At 48.4% G+C, this 17,912-nt stretch overlaps 1 protein-coding gene across 3 annotated transcripts in view; it reads right to left on the bottom strand.

Moving 5' to 3' along the window:
- The window catches only part of BTBD16 (BTB domain containing 16), a 66,216-nt gene that overhangs the window by 45,689 nt on the left and 2,615 nt on the right, over positions 1-17,912 (bottom strand). The window contains exons 2-7 of one of the 3 annotated variants that reach the window (XM_037731376.1): positions 16,435-16,494; positions 14,579-14,730; positions 7,605-7,678; positions 5,273-5,416; positions 1,279-1,368; positions 51-165 (exon numbers count right to left, since the gene is read on the bottom strand). In XM_037731376.1, coding sequence (XP_037587304.1) covers positions 51-165; positions 1,279-1,368; positions 5,273-5,416; positions 7,605-7,678; positions 14,579-14,730; positions 16,435-16,452 — 593 coding nt within the window. In that variant the 5' untranslated portion in view covers positions 16,453-16,494. Of the gene's footprint in view, positions 1-50; positions 166-1,278; positions 1,369-5,272; positions 5,417-7,604; positions 7,679-14,578; positions 14,731-16,434; positions 16,495-17,912 lie in introns of those variants that run through there. The other 2 variants (XM_037731377.1, XM_037731378.1) reach the window with 2 other exon arrangements.

Below are 17,912 nucleotides of genomic sequence, written 5' to 3'. Positions count from 1 at the left end.
TCCGATTCCCTGAGGCCTGGTCCTGCCCAAAGTCAGCCTTGTTTCCTTACCTTTGAAACAGGCCATTGAACTGGAGGATGTGGGCGGACGCCAGGACCCCCAGCACGTCGTCCAAGTGAATCTCCACCTCGCTCATATAGAGGCTCTTCAGGGCCGTGGCGAAGGCTGGGGAGGCACAGCCAAAAGGGCCATCAGTGTGGGGCTCTGCACAGAGGATGCCACCCGGGGCCCTCCCTCACTCCTGCAGCTGGGAGGGGAGAGGGGTCCTTAAAGAAAATGCACCATCTCTGACCCAGATGCAGGCACTGCATGGAAGCTGACCATCTGCGCTACCAGCCTTTCCAAAGGAGCTGAGAGTAAAGCTAAAGAAAGCTGAGCTTCTGCTGAAAGGATCCTCTCTTAAGCCTGCTCTCAGCGGTGAGACCATCTTGGGGCTCTCTAACCTGGGGTCTGTGGCCTGTGCAAGAATGTGACTGCCCAAATAGGTGCGGAATGTCATGTGCAAGTAGTGCCTTTTTTGGGAGGCTGCAGAGACAGCATATTCTCCTTAGAGTCTGGGGACTTCCAAAAGGTTAAAGACTTCTTAGAAAGAGCCAGAATAATTTGATGGTTCAGGAACTGAACTGCCTTGGCTAGGGGCCAGGTGGACCTGGCTGATTCCAAGTCTCGCATGACCGCAAATCATGCTGTCAAGCCATCAGAGTGTCCTCTGGCAACAAATGGCCCAACTAGTGCTGAAGTTTCCTCACCTAGCGATTCCTAAACAACTACCATCACATGACATTGTGCATGTTGCACAAAGAAACCTGCCTCTGAGTGGCTGCAAAGGGATGGGGAGAGAGTGAGCCCAAGTTAGGGGAGGTGGTGGTGGGGCGGGTGGTGGGGGGGCTCCTTCAAAGGAAGAGGCAGGTCAAGTACTATTTGGGAACAAGGCTGGGCCTCACGGTTTCCCTGGGTGGGTGTGAGCCTAGAAGGGCAATTCCTTTTGAGCTGGGTCCGTCTCTGAGAAGCCTCTATTTCCTCCCAGTCTCTGCGCCCTTCACATCCTTTCTCCATGACGACAACCTCTCTGGCGGTATTCCACCTTCTTCCATTTCTCCAAGTCACCCTAGCCTCCTCACCCCTTCTTTCTTTGAATGTTCAGGCCTTTCTAAGAAGAAAGCACTGAACACTGTGGACTGTTGGTTTGTTTTGCTTTGCTGTTGCTTGTTTCATTTTTAAACCTGGGAGGACCATTTTTCAACGGCATTCTCAGAACATAGACGAGTGTATACATACGGACTTTAGTGACCAGTGGGTCATTGATCTTCAAGGAAATGATCATCTTCTTTACAGGGGATCTTTCTTTGGTCTTCTTAGGTGATTGAGCTGGTGAAGGAAATGAGATGATGCCGGATGGATAACCATGGTGAAGACACAGTGGGAGGCACCCGTCACCCTCGCATGTCCGTGAGGTATCAAGACAGGTATCACATGATATTTTCTTTGTTTCATAGATGTATTTGTACGTATGTATGTATGTATGTGTGTATGTATTTAGTTTTGAGGTGAGATGGAGTTACACTCTTGTCACCCAGGCTAGAGTGCAGTGGCATTATCTCGGCTCACTGCAACCTCCGACTTACAAGTTCAAGCTATTCTCCTGCCTCAGTCTCCCAAGTAGCTGGGATTATGTGCCACCATGCCTGGCTAGTTTTATATTTTTAGTAGTGATAGGGTTTCACCATGTTGGCCAGGCTGCTCTCAACTTCCTGACCTCAGTTGATCTCTCCACCTCGGCCTTCCAAAGTGCTGGGATTACAGGTGTCAACCACTGTGCCTAGCCCACAGACATATTTTAAATATTTATTTATTTTGAAATAGCTTAAGACTCATAAGAAGTTGCCAAAATAGTGCAGAATTCCCATATATCTCTCGCCTAACTCCCCGCCACGATCCTGCGTCGCCCTGTGCGTTGTCAAAACTGAGAAACTCATGCTCACGCTGCATTTTACATACTATGACTTCCCCCAACCCTCTCTCTTATTAGGCTGTGAGCAATGTGAGGGCAGCGTGAACCTCAGTCATTTCTGTACCCCGAGCACCTGGGGCAGTGCAGAGGCAGGCGGTGGGAGTGTCACCTGCTGAAGGTTGAACGTGGGACTGAGGTGTCATGTGGTGGCTATTGTCACTCCACTCTAGGGACCCCTGCCACCGAGGATTTCCAAGGAAAAAGGTAGCCCAATTCATTGCTAGCCAATGCCATCCACTCAGTCATTCTAGAACGTGAGTTACAGAGTTGCACTGCTCTCAGGTCTCCAGAGGTGCCCCACACCCCTGGCACAAAAGCCAAGGCTCTACTCGCAGCCCCAACTCCCGCATGGCCTGCAGCCCCTGCCCACCGCTCTGCCCATCATCCTCCCACCTGCTTCCTCTCACCATGCTCCTCAGGATGGTGTGGACTTCCTGCCCTCCCTCCCTCCCTCATCAGGGACCTTCTCACATGTCCCTCCCTCCGAGAGGCTTTTCCTGACCCCATGTGTGAGGTAGCACCCCCCTCCCCCACTAACTGGCTTTATGTTTCTTCATAGACTAACTTGACCATGATCTTTCATGTATTACTCTATGTCCCTGTTGTGCTCTTCCCCCCACAGCTCAGCTAAGGTGGTTTGCTCGCCACTCCATCCCCTGGGCCCACCCCAGGCTTCCACACACGGGTGCTAGTAAATATTGGCTGAATGAATGCAGCGCATGGATTCCATCGCCAGGGAGCTCAAGGTTCCAGATAATGAAAAGTGATGTGAGCCAGAGCCAAAAAGTCCATCATCCTGTGCAACCATAAAGAAAGAGAGAGCAAGGGTCCCTTTCCCTCAGTCTCCCCTCGCTGTCATCCGCCACCTGGCTCTGTGCTGGCTCTCATTCAGCAAATACTGAGTGAGAACCCTACTAAGTGCCAGGCTTGCTCCACTCCGGATCACATTCTTCTCCAGCATGACTACAAGGCCTCCCATCTACTTGCGCCAGCCTGCCATCCACCCCATGGCAGGGAGTAAACAGGAGGATGCATGTGAGCGTCCAGCACATAGTAGGTACACGGGAGGTGGTGGTTAATATTATGTGTCATGATATTTGCCATGCTTTGCCATCATTTTGGGTTTGTCTGTACCCTCAGATGGTAAGCTCCTAGCACAATGCCTAGCATAAGCTAAGCATTCCACATAGGAAGGAAGAAAAGAAGGAAGGGAGGAGGCAGGGGAAGTGGGAGGGAAGGAGGTGGGAAGGGAGGGAATCAGTTATGTCAGAGTAAGTGAAAGACAGAAGTTCAATATTCCCTCCAGGCTGAGTAAAACCCCCAAATTGGATAAGATATCAGTAATCTGATTATACTCTTCTCCAAGATTCTCCAAAGCCAAGGTGGTTAGTTTGTTTTTAGTAAGTGAGCCACTTCCTTCTTGGATTCCATGCTAGAGAATAAACACGTCCTCTCCAGGACAGCGGCTCCTCCACTCTCCATGGAAGGAAATGGAGCAGCTGGAGAGCCTGTGCATCTCTGCAGAGCCCAGCACTCCAGGGTCAGGACAGAAATTCCAGGATAGCCATGCAGATGACCTCAAGAACAGGGAAATGGTGACGTGAGATAGGTCTGCAAACCACCATTGTCAGGTATATTCTTTTTTAAAGGCACATGAAGGACTGTGACTGTTCCTATCGAAAGACATGAATCCCAGGGCTTCATCGGTCCATGGAGCTGCGGAGGAGACGCTGGAGTCGTGACAGTCCAGGGCACTGGGGTTTCATCTCTGCACCTTCGCTGTTGGCTCCTAGCCAGGCACAGCCTCTTGCAGGGAGGCTTGGATCAGAGTGGCTGTCTTAGGAGGGCCAAATATTTTCATTTTAGGAACCCATTCTAGACATGTTAAAGACCGTCACATTAACAACTCCATTTCCCCTTCCAAACTCTCCTGCTTTTCCATGAACTCACTGTCTGGCTCACCAGAGCCTCTCATTGTTGGCCTGGCAAGTGTTCTGGCTTGGGTACAGCGGAGGCGGAAGAGCCCAGTCTGGCTCTTGAAGACGCTGGGACAAAGGCTTCAGAAGAGCACAGAAGCTCATGAGCCAGCATCCAGGTTGCTGTAGTTCTGCGGGAGCCGAGCTGGCTCTCACTGCCTGCGCAGCGGGGAAGGGCTGAGTCAGATTCCCGCAGGCGGTGGGGCTCTCCCTCCAGGCTTGGGCTCAGGGAGGGGAATGACCAGGGGTTCCAGCTACCTGTCTGGCTCTGGAATAACAGGGCTCTGCTGGCATGTCTCAGAAATGAAAGTCCATCCTGACTGGTATGCTGGCTGGCTTTGGGGGCTTCAAATATTCCATGGCACCTGCTTATGAGTCAGCCCAACCTGTAGCCCAAAGCAGCAGCTGGCAGTGCAGATGGAGAAGACTTAGAGAGTCAGGACTAGAAGAAGAGACAAAGAAAGAAGTGGCCTACCTTCTTTTGGGAATGAGGTGGAAGAGAGAAGAGAAGAGGAAAGAAAAGCAAAGACAACAAACAAAATAGACGCACACATGTGGGCCTCGAGCCAGCATACTGAGAGCCAAACAAGCCGCAGATGTCAGAAGTCTGCCTTCCTTCCACACAGCCTGTTTTTTTTTTGGGGGGGGGGGGTGGGATGGAGTCTTGTTCTGTCGCCCAGGCTGGAGTATAGTGACACAATCTCAGCTCACTGCAACCTCCACCTCCTGGGTTCAAGCAATTCTCCTGTCTCAGCCAGCTAAGTAGCTGGGATTATAGGCGCCTGCCACCACACCCAGCTAAGTTTTGTATTTTTAGTAGAGACAGGGTTTCACCATATTGGTCAGGCTGGTCTCAAACTCCTGACCTTAGGTGATCCACCCACCTGAGCCTCCCAAAGCGCTGGGATTACAGGTGTGAGCCACTGTGCCTGGCGCGTTTTTCTTCTCAAAGTAGCAGGTAGAGTCTCTATGCCTGGGCTGGCCAGATGAGACTCGGGTTATTACAAGGATAGTAAGTGGCATGTACTGAGTGCTTGCTGTGTGCCAGGCCTTGTTCTAGAACGTCACACCTAATACCCCCTCTACTCTTCAAAGCTGCATCCTAAGGACTATTATCCCCATTTTACAGTTGAGGAAACTGAGGCTGTCACAGGATGAGATAAGGAGCCTTGCTCTTGACTGCTACAGTGACTGTGGTCTCAAAACAGATAACCATGTTTCCAGCTGGGGACTCTCAAGATAGAGGGCACCGGGGCTCCAGCACTGGGCGCCAGGGAGGAAGTACCTCGCAGAAGCTTCTCCAGCTCCTTTAGGGGGGATGTGCTGCCCTGTGTCAGGGCTTCCAAGTAGAGCTTGGCCAAGGTCTGAGACTGGAAAAGCTGGGGCTGATGGAGTTCCCATTTGAAGCCCAGGCACTCGAGAATCACATCTGAGGAGAGAAAATGATACTGAGCAAACGCATCAATAACGTCCCCACTCAAAGACTCGTCAGCTTCCTCCCCCGTCTCCTTTGCTAGGTGGGTCATTAGCAGATGAAGCAGGCAAGCAGCTTCCACAGGCATCTCAGAGAGGAAGTGGTGAAGTGTGGGCCTCGAGGGCACAGGGGCTTTGAGGGAGACACTGAAGGAGTCTTACAAGGTCACCCAGGACATGACACATGTCCAGGACAGCGGTCAGCTAACAACTGTAGGATTTCAGAGGCACTCACGCTGCCCTCCAACGTGGGGAATGAGGAAAGGTCATGGAACAGGGAAGTAAGGTAGCTGGGACTCTTTTGGGGGGCCCCCTCCTCATGACAGTATTTCTCAGCCGCGGCACTGTAAACATTTGGGGCCAGATACGTGTCTGTTGGGGCGCTGTCCCTTACACCATGTCCCTTACCCAGCAGCAGCCCTGGCATCTTCCTACTGCATGCCCGTAGCACTCCCTCTCCAGCTGTGACAACCCAAAATGTTTCCAGACACTGCCATGTGTTCCCCATGAAGCCAGATCACCCACCAATTCCCTGTTGAGGACTACTGGGCTATGGGTACCAAAGCATGACCCATCTGAAAGGCAATAGCAGGCCCACCAAAGAGGCAGGATTCTCACGACCCTCCCTTGACAATATGAAGAAGGTTCTTTGCAAACCGTAGAACACTTTCTTCAGGGGCATCTATCCTGAGAACAAAATCAATGATAACAAAAAACGGGGCTTTTTGATAGGAGGGCAGAGGGCGGAACCAAGGATAGCAGGCCAGGGGAGGCTCAAGAGGTTGTGGGGAGAGGACTCTGCATGGCTCAGCTCCTGTGTTGTTAGTACAGAGCTGGGGGAAGGAGAGGTGCCTAAGACCCTCAATTTCAGTGCCAGACAGGACCTGAAGGGCCACTAGCCCCATCTATGTATTTCTTGGTTTTGCCATTAGTTTCACGGTGTGACCTTGGGTAGCTGATTTTTCTTCTTGTTATTATGATCGTTATTCACCAATGTTATGATAGTGCTTGGTGCTGGAGTTCAGGGGGGTTTGTATCTCAAATCTTGCATCACCTTAGGTGGTCTGGTTATGCTGAGTTAGAAAAAGTCTCAGCCCATTAGGGTGATCATAGGCAGGAACGGAACTGTGGATACAGCATGTTCACTCACTGGATGTCAGTTTCCACTTTCGGAATGGTCAATGCATGGCAGCCATCACTAATCAATTCAGAGCTCTTTCTCTCATTCCACGAGATGGTCTCAGACTACTTCTCTTGCTCAGAGTTGAAGGTGGGCAAAAAATTTATTAGCCTCTCTTTGGAAAAGAGGCTAGCTCTGATCTCAGGCAGCCACACCATGCAGTAGGCTTTATTAAAAAAAAAAAAAAAAAAAAAAAAAAAAAAAAAAAAAAAAAAAAAAACAAAAGGTGCTTTAAGAAACTGTCCAGCCTCCTCATGAGGCTCAATGACCCTTTTTCTAGCTGGAAGGACTTATCCTGATTCTTAATCTTACCTCAGAAAAGTCCTCTTGAACAAGTGCAGCTGTGAACATCCAAGTCAGGACTGGTCAGAGCCAAAGAGACAGCTGCTTTATGCTAGCTACACTCGGTTTAGTCTTTCAGTACAAAGGCTACTTTTTTTTTTTTTTTTTGAGATGGAATCTTGCTCTGACACCCATGCTGGAGTGCAATGGCACAATCTCAGCTCACTGCAACCTCCTCCTCCTGGGTTTAAGCGATTCTCCTGCCTCAGGCTCCCAAGTAGCTGTAATTACAGGTGCATGCTACCAAGCCTGGCTAATTTTTGTATTTTTAGTAGAGACAGGGTTTTACCATATTGGCCAGGCTGATCCCAAACTCCTGACCTCAAGTGATACACACACCTCCCTGCTGGGATTATAGATATGGGCTATTTATTGACATCAACACGTTTGTCTTGATCACAGCTAGGGGTATAAATGTGTTTACCAAGCTTGGCTTCACTCACGGCACATTTGACAAGTAATTACAGGGCACTTATTATTTCTTAGATGCTGGGAAGTGGATAAGAATTGCAACTTATAGACTAGCATCCTGGCTTATGGGCTGGTTTTCTTCCATAAAGACCACAAGATGCCCCTGGAGTCAGCAACATTCTGGCTTAATCCACAGATAACAAAAACTCACTTGCTTCCCCACTTTGGATGTCCTTGTTCTTCAAATTCCCACAGAAAAGCTTCTGAATTTGTGAAATGCATAACCTCAAGGGAAAATACAAACATGAAATCCAGGAGTTAATAATTTTTCTCCAACGACAACAGCATCATTCTAGCATAAACCTCCTTAAAGCACCCACTGGTCAATCTAATCATATCTCGCCTTTGGAAGAGCATCTTCAGGTCACCGTTTGTCTGCTGATCTGAAAAACGGTAGGCTTTTTGATAGCTGGCTCATAATGCTGATTCCTGTTTTCAGTTTGTGGGTAGGCCTTACCGAGGAGGTATGTGAGGTCATACTTGGCTGCCTGAATGATACCCCTGATAACATAGAGTGTCTAAAACATTATCTGGCATATAGTAGGTACTCAATAAATATTCTGCTGGGAGAAAAGAATAGAGGGTTCTGCTCATTTCTGGGGTGTTAACTCACCAACGATTTTGCTCAGAGGTCATACGGGTCCCACTCTCAGTGTATCCAAAAACTAAACTTAGCGTCTACACCAAATCCTAACCTGCTCAGATTCTCATTTCAGGAAATGGCACCACCAGGCTGCAGTTGCCCAAGCCAGCATGCTGAGTGTTGTTACATCTCATCACTTGCCTAGATCTTTTGAATTTGTCCATCTCTCTTTGTTGCTATTGCTAGAGCCTTCGTTCAAGCCCCTGTTATCTCCCTCTGGTCACTGCCAAAGTCTCCCAGCCTCCAGCCCCACTCTGCTCAGACACCTGCCTCCCACAAAATGCAAATTTGGTCTTGTCTCTCTCCTGCTGAGAATCCTCCAGTGTGTCCCCATTGCTCTTGGGGGAAAGCCCAAACTTCTTAGCATGGCTAACCAGCTCCTGCATATCTCTGCATCCTGGTCCCTCAACGGTCCCCACTCCAGCCCTTCTCCGCAGCCTGCACCTGGACCTGCCAACTGCTGCTTTCATCTCTTGCATGCACTGTTCCCTCTCTCAAATGCTCTCCTCCTCACCTTTCATCTAGCCAAGATCCTACTCATCCTTCAGGATAAACTTCGTTGCTGCTTTCTCTGGGGATGCTGGGCCCGTGGCTTTACCCCTGCCCATCCTGGAATTTCCCCCTTAAAACTCCATCTGGAGTGTCTTGTGGCTGCCTGTTTACTTGTGCATCCTCTGCAAGACAGACTATGACCCTAGCTCAAGCCATCCTGCAGGTGCTCAGTCAATATTTATTAAATGAATGAATGACAACATAAACACCATGGACTCATCATGCTGAGCTAGGAAGTGAAATAAAATTTGAGTCACATATTCGTGGCTTAAAGACAGTCATCCCAGAAAGCCAGCCAGCCAAGAGACACTTGTGACCACAGCTGGTCTGTGTCATGCCGTGTCAATTTCACCATGCTGTCTCCAACAATCCCAGGAGACCTCATGGCCAGGGTGCATGCAGGAAGCATGGGTGGGAGCCTGTGTCCAGAAAATTACCAACTACGTGCTGCCCTTTCCAAGGGGAGAGGATGGCTGCCAGTGACTCAGCCTAAGGCAGGCAGTGGGAGCTGGACTTGTTTATTCAACAGGAGCAGTGGGGATCTGACCCAAGCCACCCTCGCTTCCTCCCTTGATCCCCCTCGTGGCTTGGGTGACACGTCTGGAAAGGGCTGGCCAGAGTCAAGAGTTCAGACCGTGATCTCAAAATGGAGTCACAGACTTTGGAAAATATGGCGCAAGGTCCATGAACTCAACTACCCACACAAACATCAGTTTTATCGGCTGAGCCAAGGGATGCCAGGAAACAGAGGCAAGCGCACTGCCTCCTCCTGGGTGTGAGGGCTGCTTGTCAAGATACACAATTTATCCTGTAGGCTCTGCAGTTCCCAAGGGCTGGGGTTCATTTTAGGATCACTGGAAAAGTGAACAGAACACATGGCATCTGTGAGTTGTCTCACTGTTTGGGACTAAGTGTTCTGAGATGAACTGCCATTGCAATGCCTGGTGCGGGGATGCTGGGAACCTGCTGTTAGGCTGGAGCTCACTCCCCAAAGTCATGACCATGATGGAGAAAGGCAGACAGGGAAGAAGGGGAAGTAAGTTTCTCATGGACATGTGGACTATCCAAAGGGCAAAATGCCAATTTGATTAACTAGGAAGAATTACATAGACCTGGGGCTGGACCCCAGTTCTTCCATTTTCTGCCTCTTGGTCCCAGAGGAAGCGGGGAGTGAAAGAGAGTGTTTGGAACGCCTGGCACAGATATGCATTCAGTTAGCATCCTCCCTTTCATTCATTCTCCCTTTCATTCATTCTCCCTTTCATTGTCTCTGGGAAAGGTGTCAAAATAAAAATGGAGTTATGACATATTAGAAACCCTGATGGAGCCTGCCATGGTAGCATGTTCCCGTAGCCCCTACTCGCAAGGCTGAGGCAGGAGGACTGCTTCAGTCCAGGAGTTCAAGGCCGCAGTGAGCTATGATTATGCCTGTGAATGGCCATCATGTTCTAGCCTGGGCAACTGGGTGAGACCTTGTCTCTAAATCTCTTTAAAAAAAACAAAAAAAAAAACAAAAAGAACCCCACCCAACAAATAGAGGTGGGGAAGGCCAAGAAGGGAGAATTCTCACTCATGAATGCCCGATAATAAGAACTATCACAAAAGACTCTGCAAAACCTACAACTGTACACAAAGGCCATCACAACCTCACACACAAAAAAGTACTGGGCGGACATCTGCCTAGCAACTTGAACTGGTGTCACCCTTGTTACGGATCCTTGGAGCCAAGGATAATTATCTCAGAGCAATGAGGTAATCCTCCTCACTTTTCCTTTAAAAACCTTTGTCTTGCCAGGCACGGTGGCGCATGCCTATAATCCCAATACTTTGGGAGGCTGAGCAGGAGCATTACTTGAGCCTGGGAGTTTGAGACCAGCCTGGGCAACATAGAGAGACCCCGTCTCTACAACATATTAAATAAAAAATTTAGCATGTGGTGGCAATGTCTGTGGTCCCAGTTGCTTGGGAGGCTGAGGCAGGAGGATCAATTGAGTCTGGGAGGTTGAGGCCGCAGTGAGCTGTGATTGTACTACTGCACTCCAGCCTGGGCAACAAAGCAAGACCATTCTCAAAACAAAACAAACTAACAAAACCCTTTATTTTTCTTTACCTCCCTGAATATACACATAGCTTACGGTGGCACAGGCATTCCATTGTAATGCCTGTTCCAGAATAAACATCAACTTCTTTAGAGAGTCTTCTTCTGCTGTTTGTTATTCAGGTTAACACTTCTATAAAATGGGTCATTGGTCTGTAGTCTCTCTCCCAGAACTACTTTCTGGTTAAAAATAAAATAAAATATACGGGTCCCTTCTTCCCATCCTCACCTCTTAAGCATGACCTCCTCCCACCCTTAGAATGGACTTGGCTTTGTGGGCAGAAATGGGGAAAACCACCAGGCAGCTTTACCAGCTGCGGACAGGGAGAGCTCTGGGTCTTTCCTAGGGCCATAATCCCCTAAGCCTTTGTGGGGGTACCCCCTCCCCAGCCTGGCCTGAGTCACACCTCCCGTGCTGGATCTCTGGGTTTCCATGACACCATGCATTCGTATACGCCAGTGGAGCCCAGTGACACGCTTGACATGTGTGCATTGAGCATTTATGTGCCAGACACTTTTCTAAGCTCCTTACATGAATTACATCATAATTTTCTCACAGCAACCCTGTAAGACGGCATCCCCGATTTGCACATAAACTAAGGCATGAAAAGATTAGGGTGCCTGCAAGGAAGTTAGCACGTCCTCCTCTCAGCCTCCTCTCCCACACTTGGTGCCCCAGGCCCTGCCAAAGGACCAAGGCAAGAAGATCAGCAGCCTGAAGATAGCACCTCTGACTGGCTCACTAGGAGCTCCCTGCATCATGAAAACCCACAGACACAACAGAACGAAGTGCTGGCCAGCGGGGCACAATGACATACCCAAAATAGACGGGAAGCTGAGAGCCCGGTCCCTCAGCTTTCCACCATGAATGACCCTTTCCATAACTCAAGAAATACAGATTGGTCCCCGCTCCCGTCCACGCGGACAGCACCCCCAGCTGGGAAAAGCAGCAATGACATCATCCACGACACAAACACAGCTTGCCAAGGTGGGGGCAGGAACAGCCATGGAGCACTTTGGAGGACATAATGTATGTGGCATGGGGCATTCCAGACCCTTACTGACAGTGGAGTTTGCCTCTGACAGTTGCCTGATGCCTGAAGGTTCACAAGAGTTACCAGGAAAAAGCCCTTCATGTTATTATCTAAATTAAACACAACCTTTATTCTAAGATGTTTCTCACAATCACATGGAATAAATTCCTATTGTGAAGACAAAGAAAAAGGGTGTGTGTGTGTGTGTGCGTGTGTGTGTGTGTGTGTGTGTGTCTGTATGTGTGTTTCTCTTTCTCTCTTTTTTATTTTTAGAGACAAAGTCTCGCTCTCTCTCCCAGGCTGAAACAGCACAATCCATAGCTCACTGCATGCAGCCTTAACCTCCTCGACTCAAGTAAACCTCCCACCTCAGTCTCCCGACTAGCTGGGACTACAAGTGTGCGCCGCCGTGCCTGGCTAATTTTAAAATATTTCGTAGAGACAGGGTCTCACCATGTTGCCCCATGCTGGTCTCAAATTCCTGTCCTCAAGCAATCCTCCTACCTTGGCCTCCCAAAGCACCAGGATTACAAGTACGAGCCACAGTCCCCAGACAAGTTTGTGTTCATTACAGAAAATCAGTTTCTCCCACACTCCGTAGAATGTACCAGTGACTCCAACTCTTCATCCCTCCCTGTGTCCGCACCTTTTGCATTCGTCTTGCAAGATTCTCTCCATAAGGAGATAGAGTGTGTTTTCTGTCCCTTGACTGTGAGTTTGGCCATGTGACTTGCCTCAGTTCATGGGATGCTAGTGGATGTGAAATGGTGGAAGGTTTAAAACACACATGTGCTCCTGGGCTTACCCTCGTGTCTTCTGCTGTCATCATAATCAACAATAACCATGTGCCCAGGCTAGCCCACCATCTCAGGAGGAGGACAAGGCGCTCAGGGAACAGAGCCCAAGTGCCCAGGCAGAACCGAGCCTGGATCAGCTGAGCACCAGATGCATGGGTGTAGACTCACCCAGAACACCAGAGAGTATCTGCTACCTCTGGACATGCAGCTCCCCAACATCACAAAGGAGCAAGCCCCATGTGTAAAACCTTCTCCCAGGAAGACCGGTTCCTCTGTCCCTGCTGTTGTGCTGGAGGAAGGTGTTGTCTTGGAGGAAGGAACTGGGGAAGGTGCAAGGAGGCAGAATGAAATAATGGGGGTATTGGCTGGCAGAGCACAGAGCTGAGGCACCCCAAAATAAAATCACTGGGATCAACTATTAACATGCTACTCAGGCAGTAAAAAAGTTCTGTTTATTAAGCATCTACTATTTGCCAGAAACAGTGCTAACTAAGCATTTTCAATCTATGGCTTCATTTAATCCTCAAGATAACTCTTCATCTTGAAGAAGGTGCTATATAACCATTTTAAAGATGAGGAAACTAAGGCCCAAAGAGGCTTAACCACCTACTAAAGGTCACAGAAGAAGTAGGTCAAGAAGTGGGGATTCCATCCCTGTCGATAGACTGCTTTTAACAGTCCAAATGCCCAGCACCAAATGCCATTTCTGCACCCCACCCCTCAGGCCACCACTTCCACTTTAGCTCAGTGACTCCTGAAGATTTCGTTCCTGCTGCCCAGACCCTCTCATCAGCTTTTAGGATCACTTTGCCCCTATGCCCAGGCATAGCTCCAGCACCTGCATCCCTAACACTAAGGAACTGGGCAATAGAACAGGGTTGGCCAGTGGATCTAGAGAGGGAAGATTTGGCTACTCGCTGAGCAAAGACTGAGCAAGCAGTTCTTCTGTGCTGGGTGCTGCCCCAGGAGTACAGTCCATGCTCACTTCGATTTGTCTGTGAGCTCACAAGACAGATGCTGCCAGCCTAGGGATGGCAGTGGCATCAAGCTAGGTCCATGCCCCAGCAAAATGAGGTGTGCCTTCTGCAATAGGGTTGCTACAAATTGCATGTTTGTTTCCTCCAAATCTCATGTAGAAATTTGATCCCCAATGTTGGAGGTGGGGCCTAATGGGAGATATTTTGGACATAAGGGCAGATCCCTCGTGAATAGACTAACACCCTCGCTCAGGGGTGACTTCTCACTCTCGGTTCCCGCAAGAGCTGGTTGTTAACAAGAGCCCAGGACCTCCCCTCTCTCCTCTCTCTGGTTTCCTCACTTGCCATGTGACCTCTGCATAATGGTTACTCTCTACCTTCCACCATGAGTACAAGCAGCCTGAGGACCTCACCAGACGCTGAGTAGATGCTGGTGCCATGCTTCTTGTACAGCCTGCAGAACCTTGAGCCAAATAAACCTCTTTTCTTTATAAATTTCTGCGCCTTCAACACAAACAGACTAAGGCAAGGGTCCAGCTCTGTGTTTCCAGGAGAGGCAAGGGAGAACTTATCACATGGGGAAGTGAGGGTCCAGCCTCCTGCTCGGAACGCCATGAGGCTGAGAGAGGATCGATCGATTGGGTGAAAATGGACATTCCCCACAAGCTGTCTAAACACCGAGCCAGGACTAACTAGGTTTTGTTTGTCAAGAAATCAATTGGCTCCTGGATGATAAACTCAGAAGCCTGTTTGGGTTCAACATTCCCATGAGAAGAAAAACTGTTAAAAAAAAAAAAAAAAAGCTTCAGTCTTTCTCTGTGCTTTTGTCACCACCCACAGACATTCACAGAGGAAGTAGTCACTATGACCCTGTCCATGCCTAACAGCTGGCTCCAGAGCGAGCCTTCCTTACAGATGTGCCTGTGACAGCCACTCCAGCCAATCAGAGTGGCCCAGCCATTAGGCACCTTCCCCCCCAGGAATGATGGGCCATTCCGTGCCACAAACCTTTGAGTCTCCCTACCTGTCTGGGTTCCTCAGAGCTTCCTCAAAGTCTATACTCAGAGCCTTGCACTTCTGGGAAAGTGAGAGCAGGTCCCCAGAAAAAGGCTGTTTGGGGAAGCGCCACCGGTTGGTTGAGCCAGCGATCCGGCGTTCCAGCTGAGCTCTGTGCTGCTTGGTAATCAAAGAAAGAGAAGACATCTTTTTCTAACCTCACATGAAGGCCAGATTTTCCAAATTGTATAGGAGAAAGGAAATCAAGACAAATTTTACAGTGCTGGTTAATTTTTGAACATGGCTAATATTTCTCACGAGATATCTTCTCAAGCCAAAGACGCTGTATTCCACTGACCAAGAGTCTCAAGCTATAAAATAATTTGGAATTTAAGATCTAGGACAAGGGGTGTCAGAGGCGAGAGGCCAGGGAGAAAGATTGTTTTTTGCAGGTAGCTCTCTGAAGAATCCACAAGCAGGGATAGCATTATGCTTTAAGTACTGTTCTTTGAGTACTTACCCTAAGTTGTCATACAGAGAGATGTGAAACTGTGGAGATCTTGGGCAAGGAATATTTTTTAACAGTGGTAAAATACATAAAACGTAAAATTTGATCTGTTTTATAGTGTACAATTTTGTGGCATTTAGTACACTTACAATGTTATGCAACCATACCACTATCTAATTCCAGAACATTCTCATTACCCCCCAAAGAAATTCCATACCTATGAAATTGTCACTCACTGTTCCCCCATGCCCAGTCCTGACAACCACTAATCTGCTTTCTAAGATTAGTGTCTAAGTTCTGATTTCATGCTTTTGCCTATTCTGGGTATTGCATGTAAGTGGAATCACACAATATGTGGCTGTTTGTGAATGGCATCTTTCACATAATGTTTCCAAGGTTCATCCGTGTGTTGGTACTTATTCCTTTTTAAGGCTAAATAATATTCTATTGTGTAAAAATTCCACATTTTGTTTGTTCCTTCATTAGTTGATGGGTACTTGGGTTGTTTATACCTTTTGGCTATTGTGAAGAATGCGGTGAATATTCATGGACAAGTTTTTCTTTGAACACCTGTCTTTTTATTCTTTCGGTTATATATCCAGGAGTGGAACTGCTGAGTCTTTGGGCAGGGACTTTTACTTAGACATTTTCTTGAGGCTCCAGGGGAAATTCAGCAATTTTCTTAAGGGAGAAGGATGATACCCAGCATGGATATAAACCTTAGACTGAAGGCTTAATGCAACCTAGCCAGGAAAAAAGCACCAGGAGGGACCCACAGAAATGGATGTCATTGATCCCAAGCCACCCACGGCACCAATGGAGAGGTGGCGAGACCATGGGCCATGGACCAGAGGATCTGAGTTCAAATCTTGTAACTGCTACTTTCTGGTTGTGTGACTTTGAGCAAGGTATTTAACATTTTGAGGCTCTCAGATCTCATGTGTAAAATGGGAATAACAGGTGGTGGTGGTGACAGTAATGGCAATTGTGACAAAGATGGTGAGGATGGCCATGGTGGGGATTGTGGGGATATCATCTTGTTTCCAGTGTGGTGAAAAGTATAAAATAGAATAAAGTTTGGGAAATATGCCTTAGTATAGGGCCGAGAAGATGGTGGGTGATTAATGACTGTGGAATCTGAGTCTAGACATAGTCCTGCTGTCACATGAGAAGTAAAACATCGTCAGCTCAGACCACAAGCCCGCTCTCTGCTTTCTGGATGGCGCTGCCTGGACACACTCTTTCCAGCCGAGTCAGCCAATACGCTTGAGGTCCTCGGTGGTGCAGGACCCAGCCCCTTGTAGAAATTGGTCCAAATGACCATAACCAAGTGCTTCTTCTCATCACCTACCTTCTTGAGAAACCGATCTACTTACCACGTTTGACATGATCATGAATGAGAGTGGAGATTACACAGGAGAGAAAAGATAGGCAACCTGGAAGACAAAAGAGGTAAAGGTGAAATTCTCCATGCTTTTCCAAAGGATTTCTTCAAAATATTATGGAGGAGACTGGCCTAAAGAATCTATATTTTGCCACAGGCACAATAGTGAATAAGCCTCGAATGTGGGTTATTTATCAGTCAAGAGAATATCTTGTTGTTGTTGTTGTTGTTTGTAAGCACATTAGTAGACAGATCCCTGCTGTTACTCTGGGAAAGTGGCTCAGATAAAGCAAAACAGAAGACAATCCTTTGCCAATGTGAGGAAGACCGGGAGATAGCTATAAGTAGGCTGATCACATAATTGATCATTCAGACCAGGAGAGTAAAGGGGTGATATTAATAATCAGGCCTGGACAATGGCTGTAGACCAGGGCTGCCCTGGAGCCCAGTGGACTGATGGTCACCCTAGCTTCCGGAGCCCTGAAAGAGGGAGAGTGGAAGGACTTTCCAGCTGTCTCTGAACATTCTCAGGGCAACTAGGTTACAAGCAACAGAAACCCATTTGATTATGGGGTTAGGGGGAGGTTAAGATTGATTGGAAGGATGGTGATGGGAGGAGGGTCTCAGGTGGAAAAGGAAACTGGAGAACTCTCTGGAAAGAAGAGGAAGCAGCTGCAGGGATCAGCAGCTGGTGGCTGGTGTCAGACACTGCCTCTAGCATGAGTCGGCTCTTTCACAGTCCATCTATGCGGGGTTCTGCTCAATCCAGATTCTCAACGAGAGGCCCCAACTGCCCTGGCTTAGCTCAGGGGCCCAGTCTTTGCCCCTGAGGGCAGACACCTTGACGAATTCTCCCAACAAGACCATGCACTGGGGGCTGGGCAGTTCCCCAGAGCCACATCAGAGAAGTGAAGAAGTGGGTAAATTAGTAAAACCAGCAGAATCCATGGCACTTGATGACCAAGAACCTCAGCTGACCTCCCCTTTGCTCCCCAAACAGCACTTCACCTGCATCACAGCCATGCTATGGTTCCTCCATCCACCAACAAGCATTTCCTGTGCAGTTGCCATATGGAACAAGGTGTCAGCCATTTCTGAGACAGCAGTGAGCAAAATGCACGTCATGGAATTTCCATTCCACCTGGGCAGACAGGCTTTCCTTTTCCTTTTAATTACCTTAATTGGACTTTTAATTGCAAAAGTATTAATAATACATGCTTGTTGTAATGAGCAAACCAACACAATGACAGGACAAGAAAAAATTAGAAAAGCCGTGTAGTATTACTTTTTCTTTTTGTGGGGGGATAGGGTCTTGATGTTGCCCAGCCTGGAGTGCAGTGGTGTGATAAAGGCTCACGGCAGCCTCAATCTCCTGGGCTCGAGTGATCTTCCCACTATAGCCTCCTAAGTAGCTGGGATTACAGGCATCAACTACACCTAGCTGATTTTTTAATCTTTCTAGAGCCAGGG

The sequence above is a fragment of the Cebus imitator genome, unplaced genomic scaffold, assembly GCF_001604975.1.
Source record: "Cebus imitator isolate Cc_AM_T3 unplaced genomic scaffold, Cebus_imitator-1.0 Scaffold396, whole genome shotgun sequence".
NCBI lineage: Eukaryota > Metazoa > Chordata > Mammalia > Primates > Cebidae > Cebus > Cebus imitator.
This window is presented reverse-complemented; position numbering and strand designations above follow the sequence as displayed.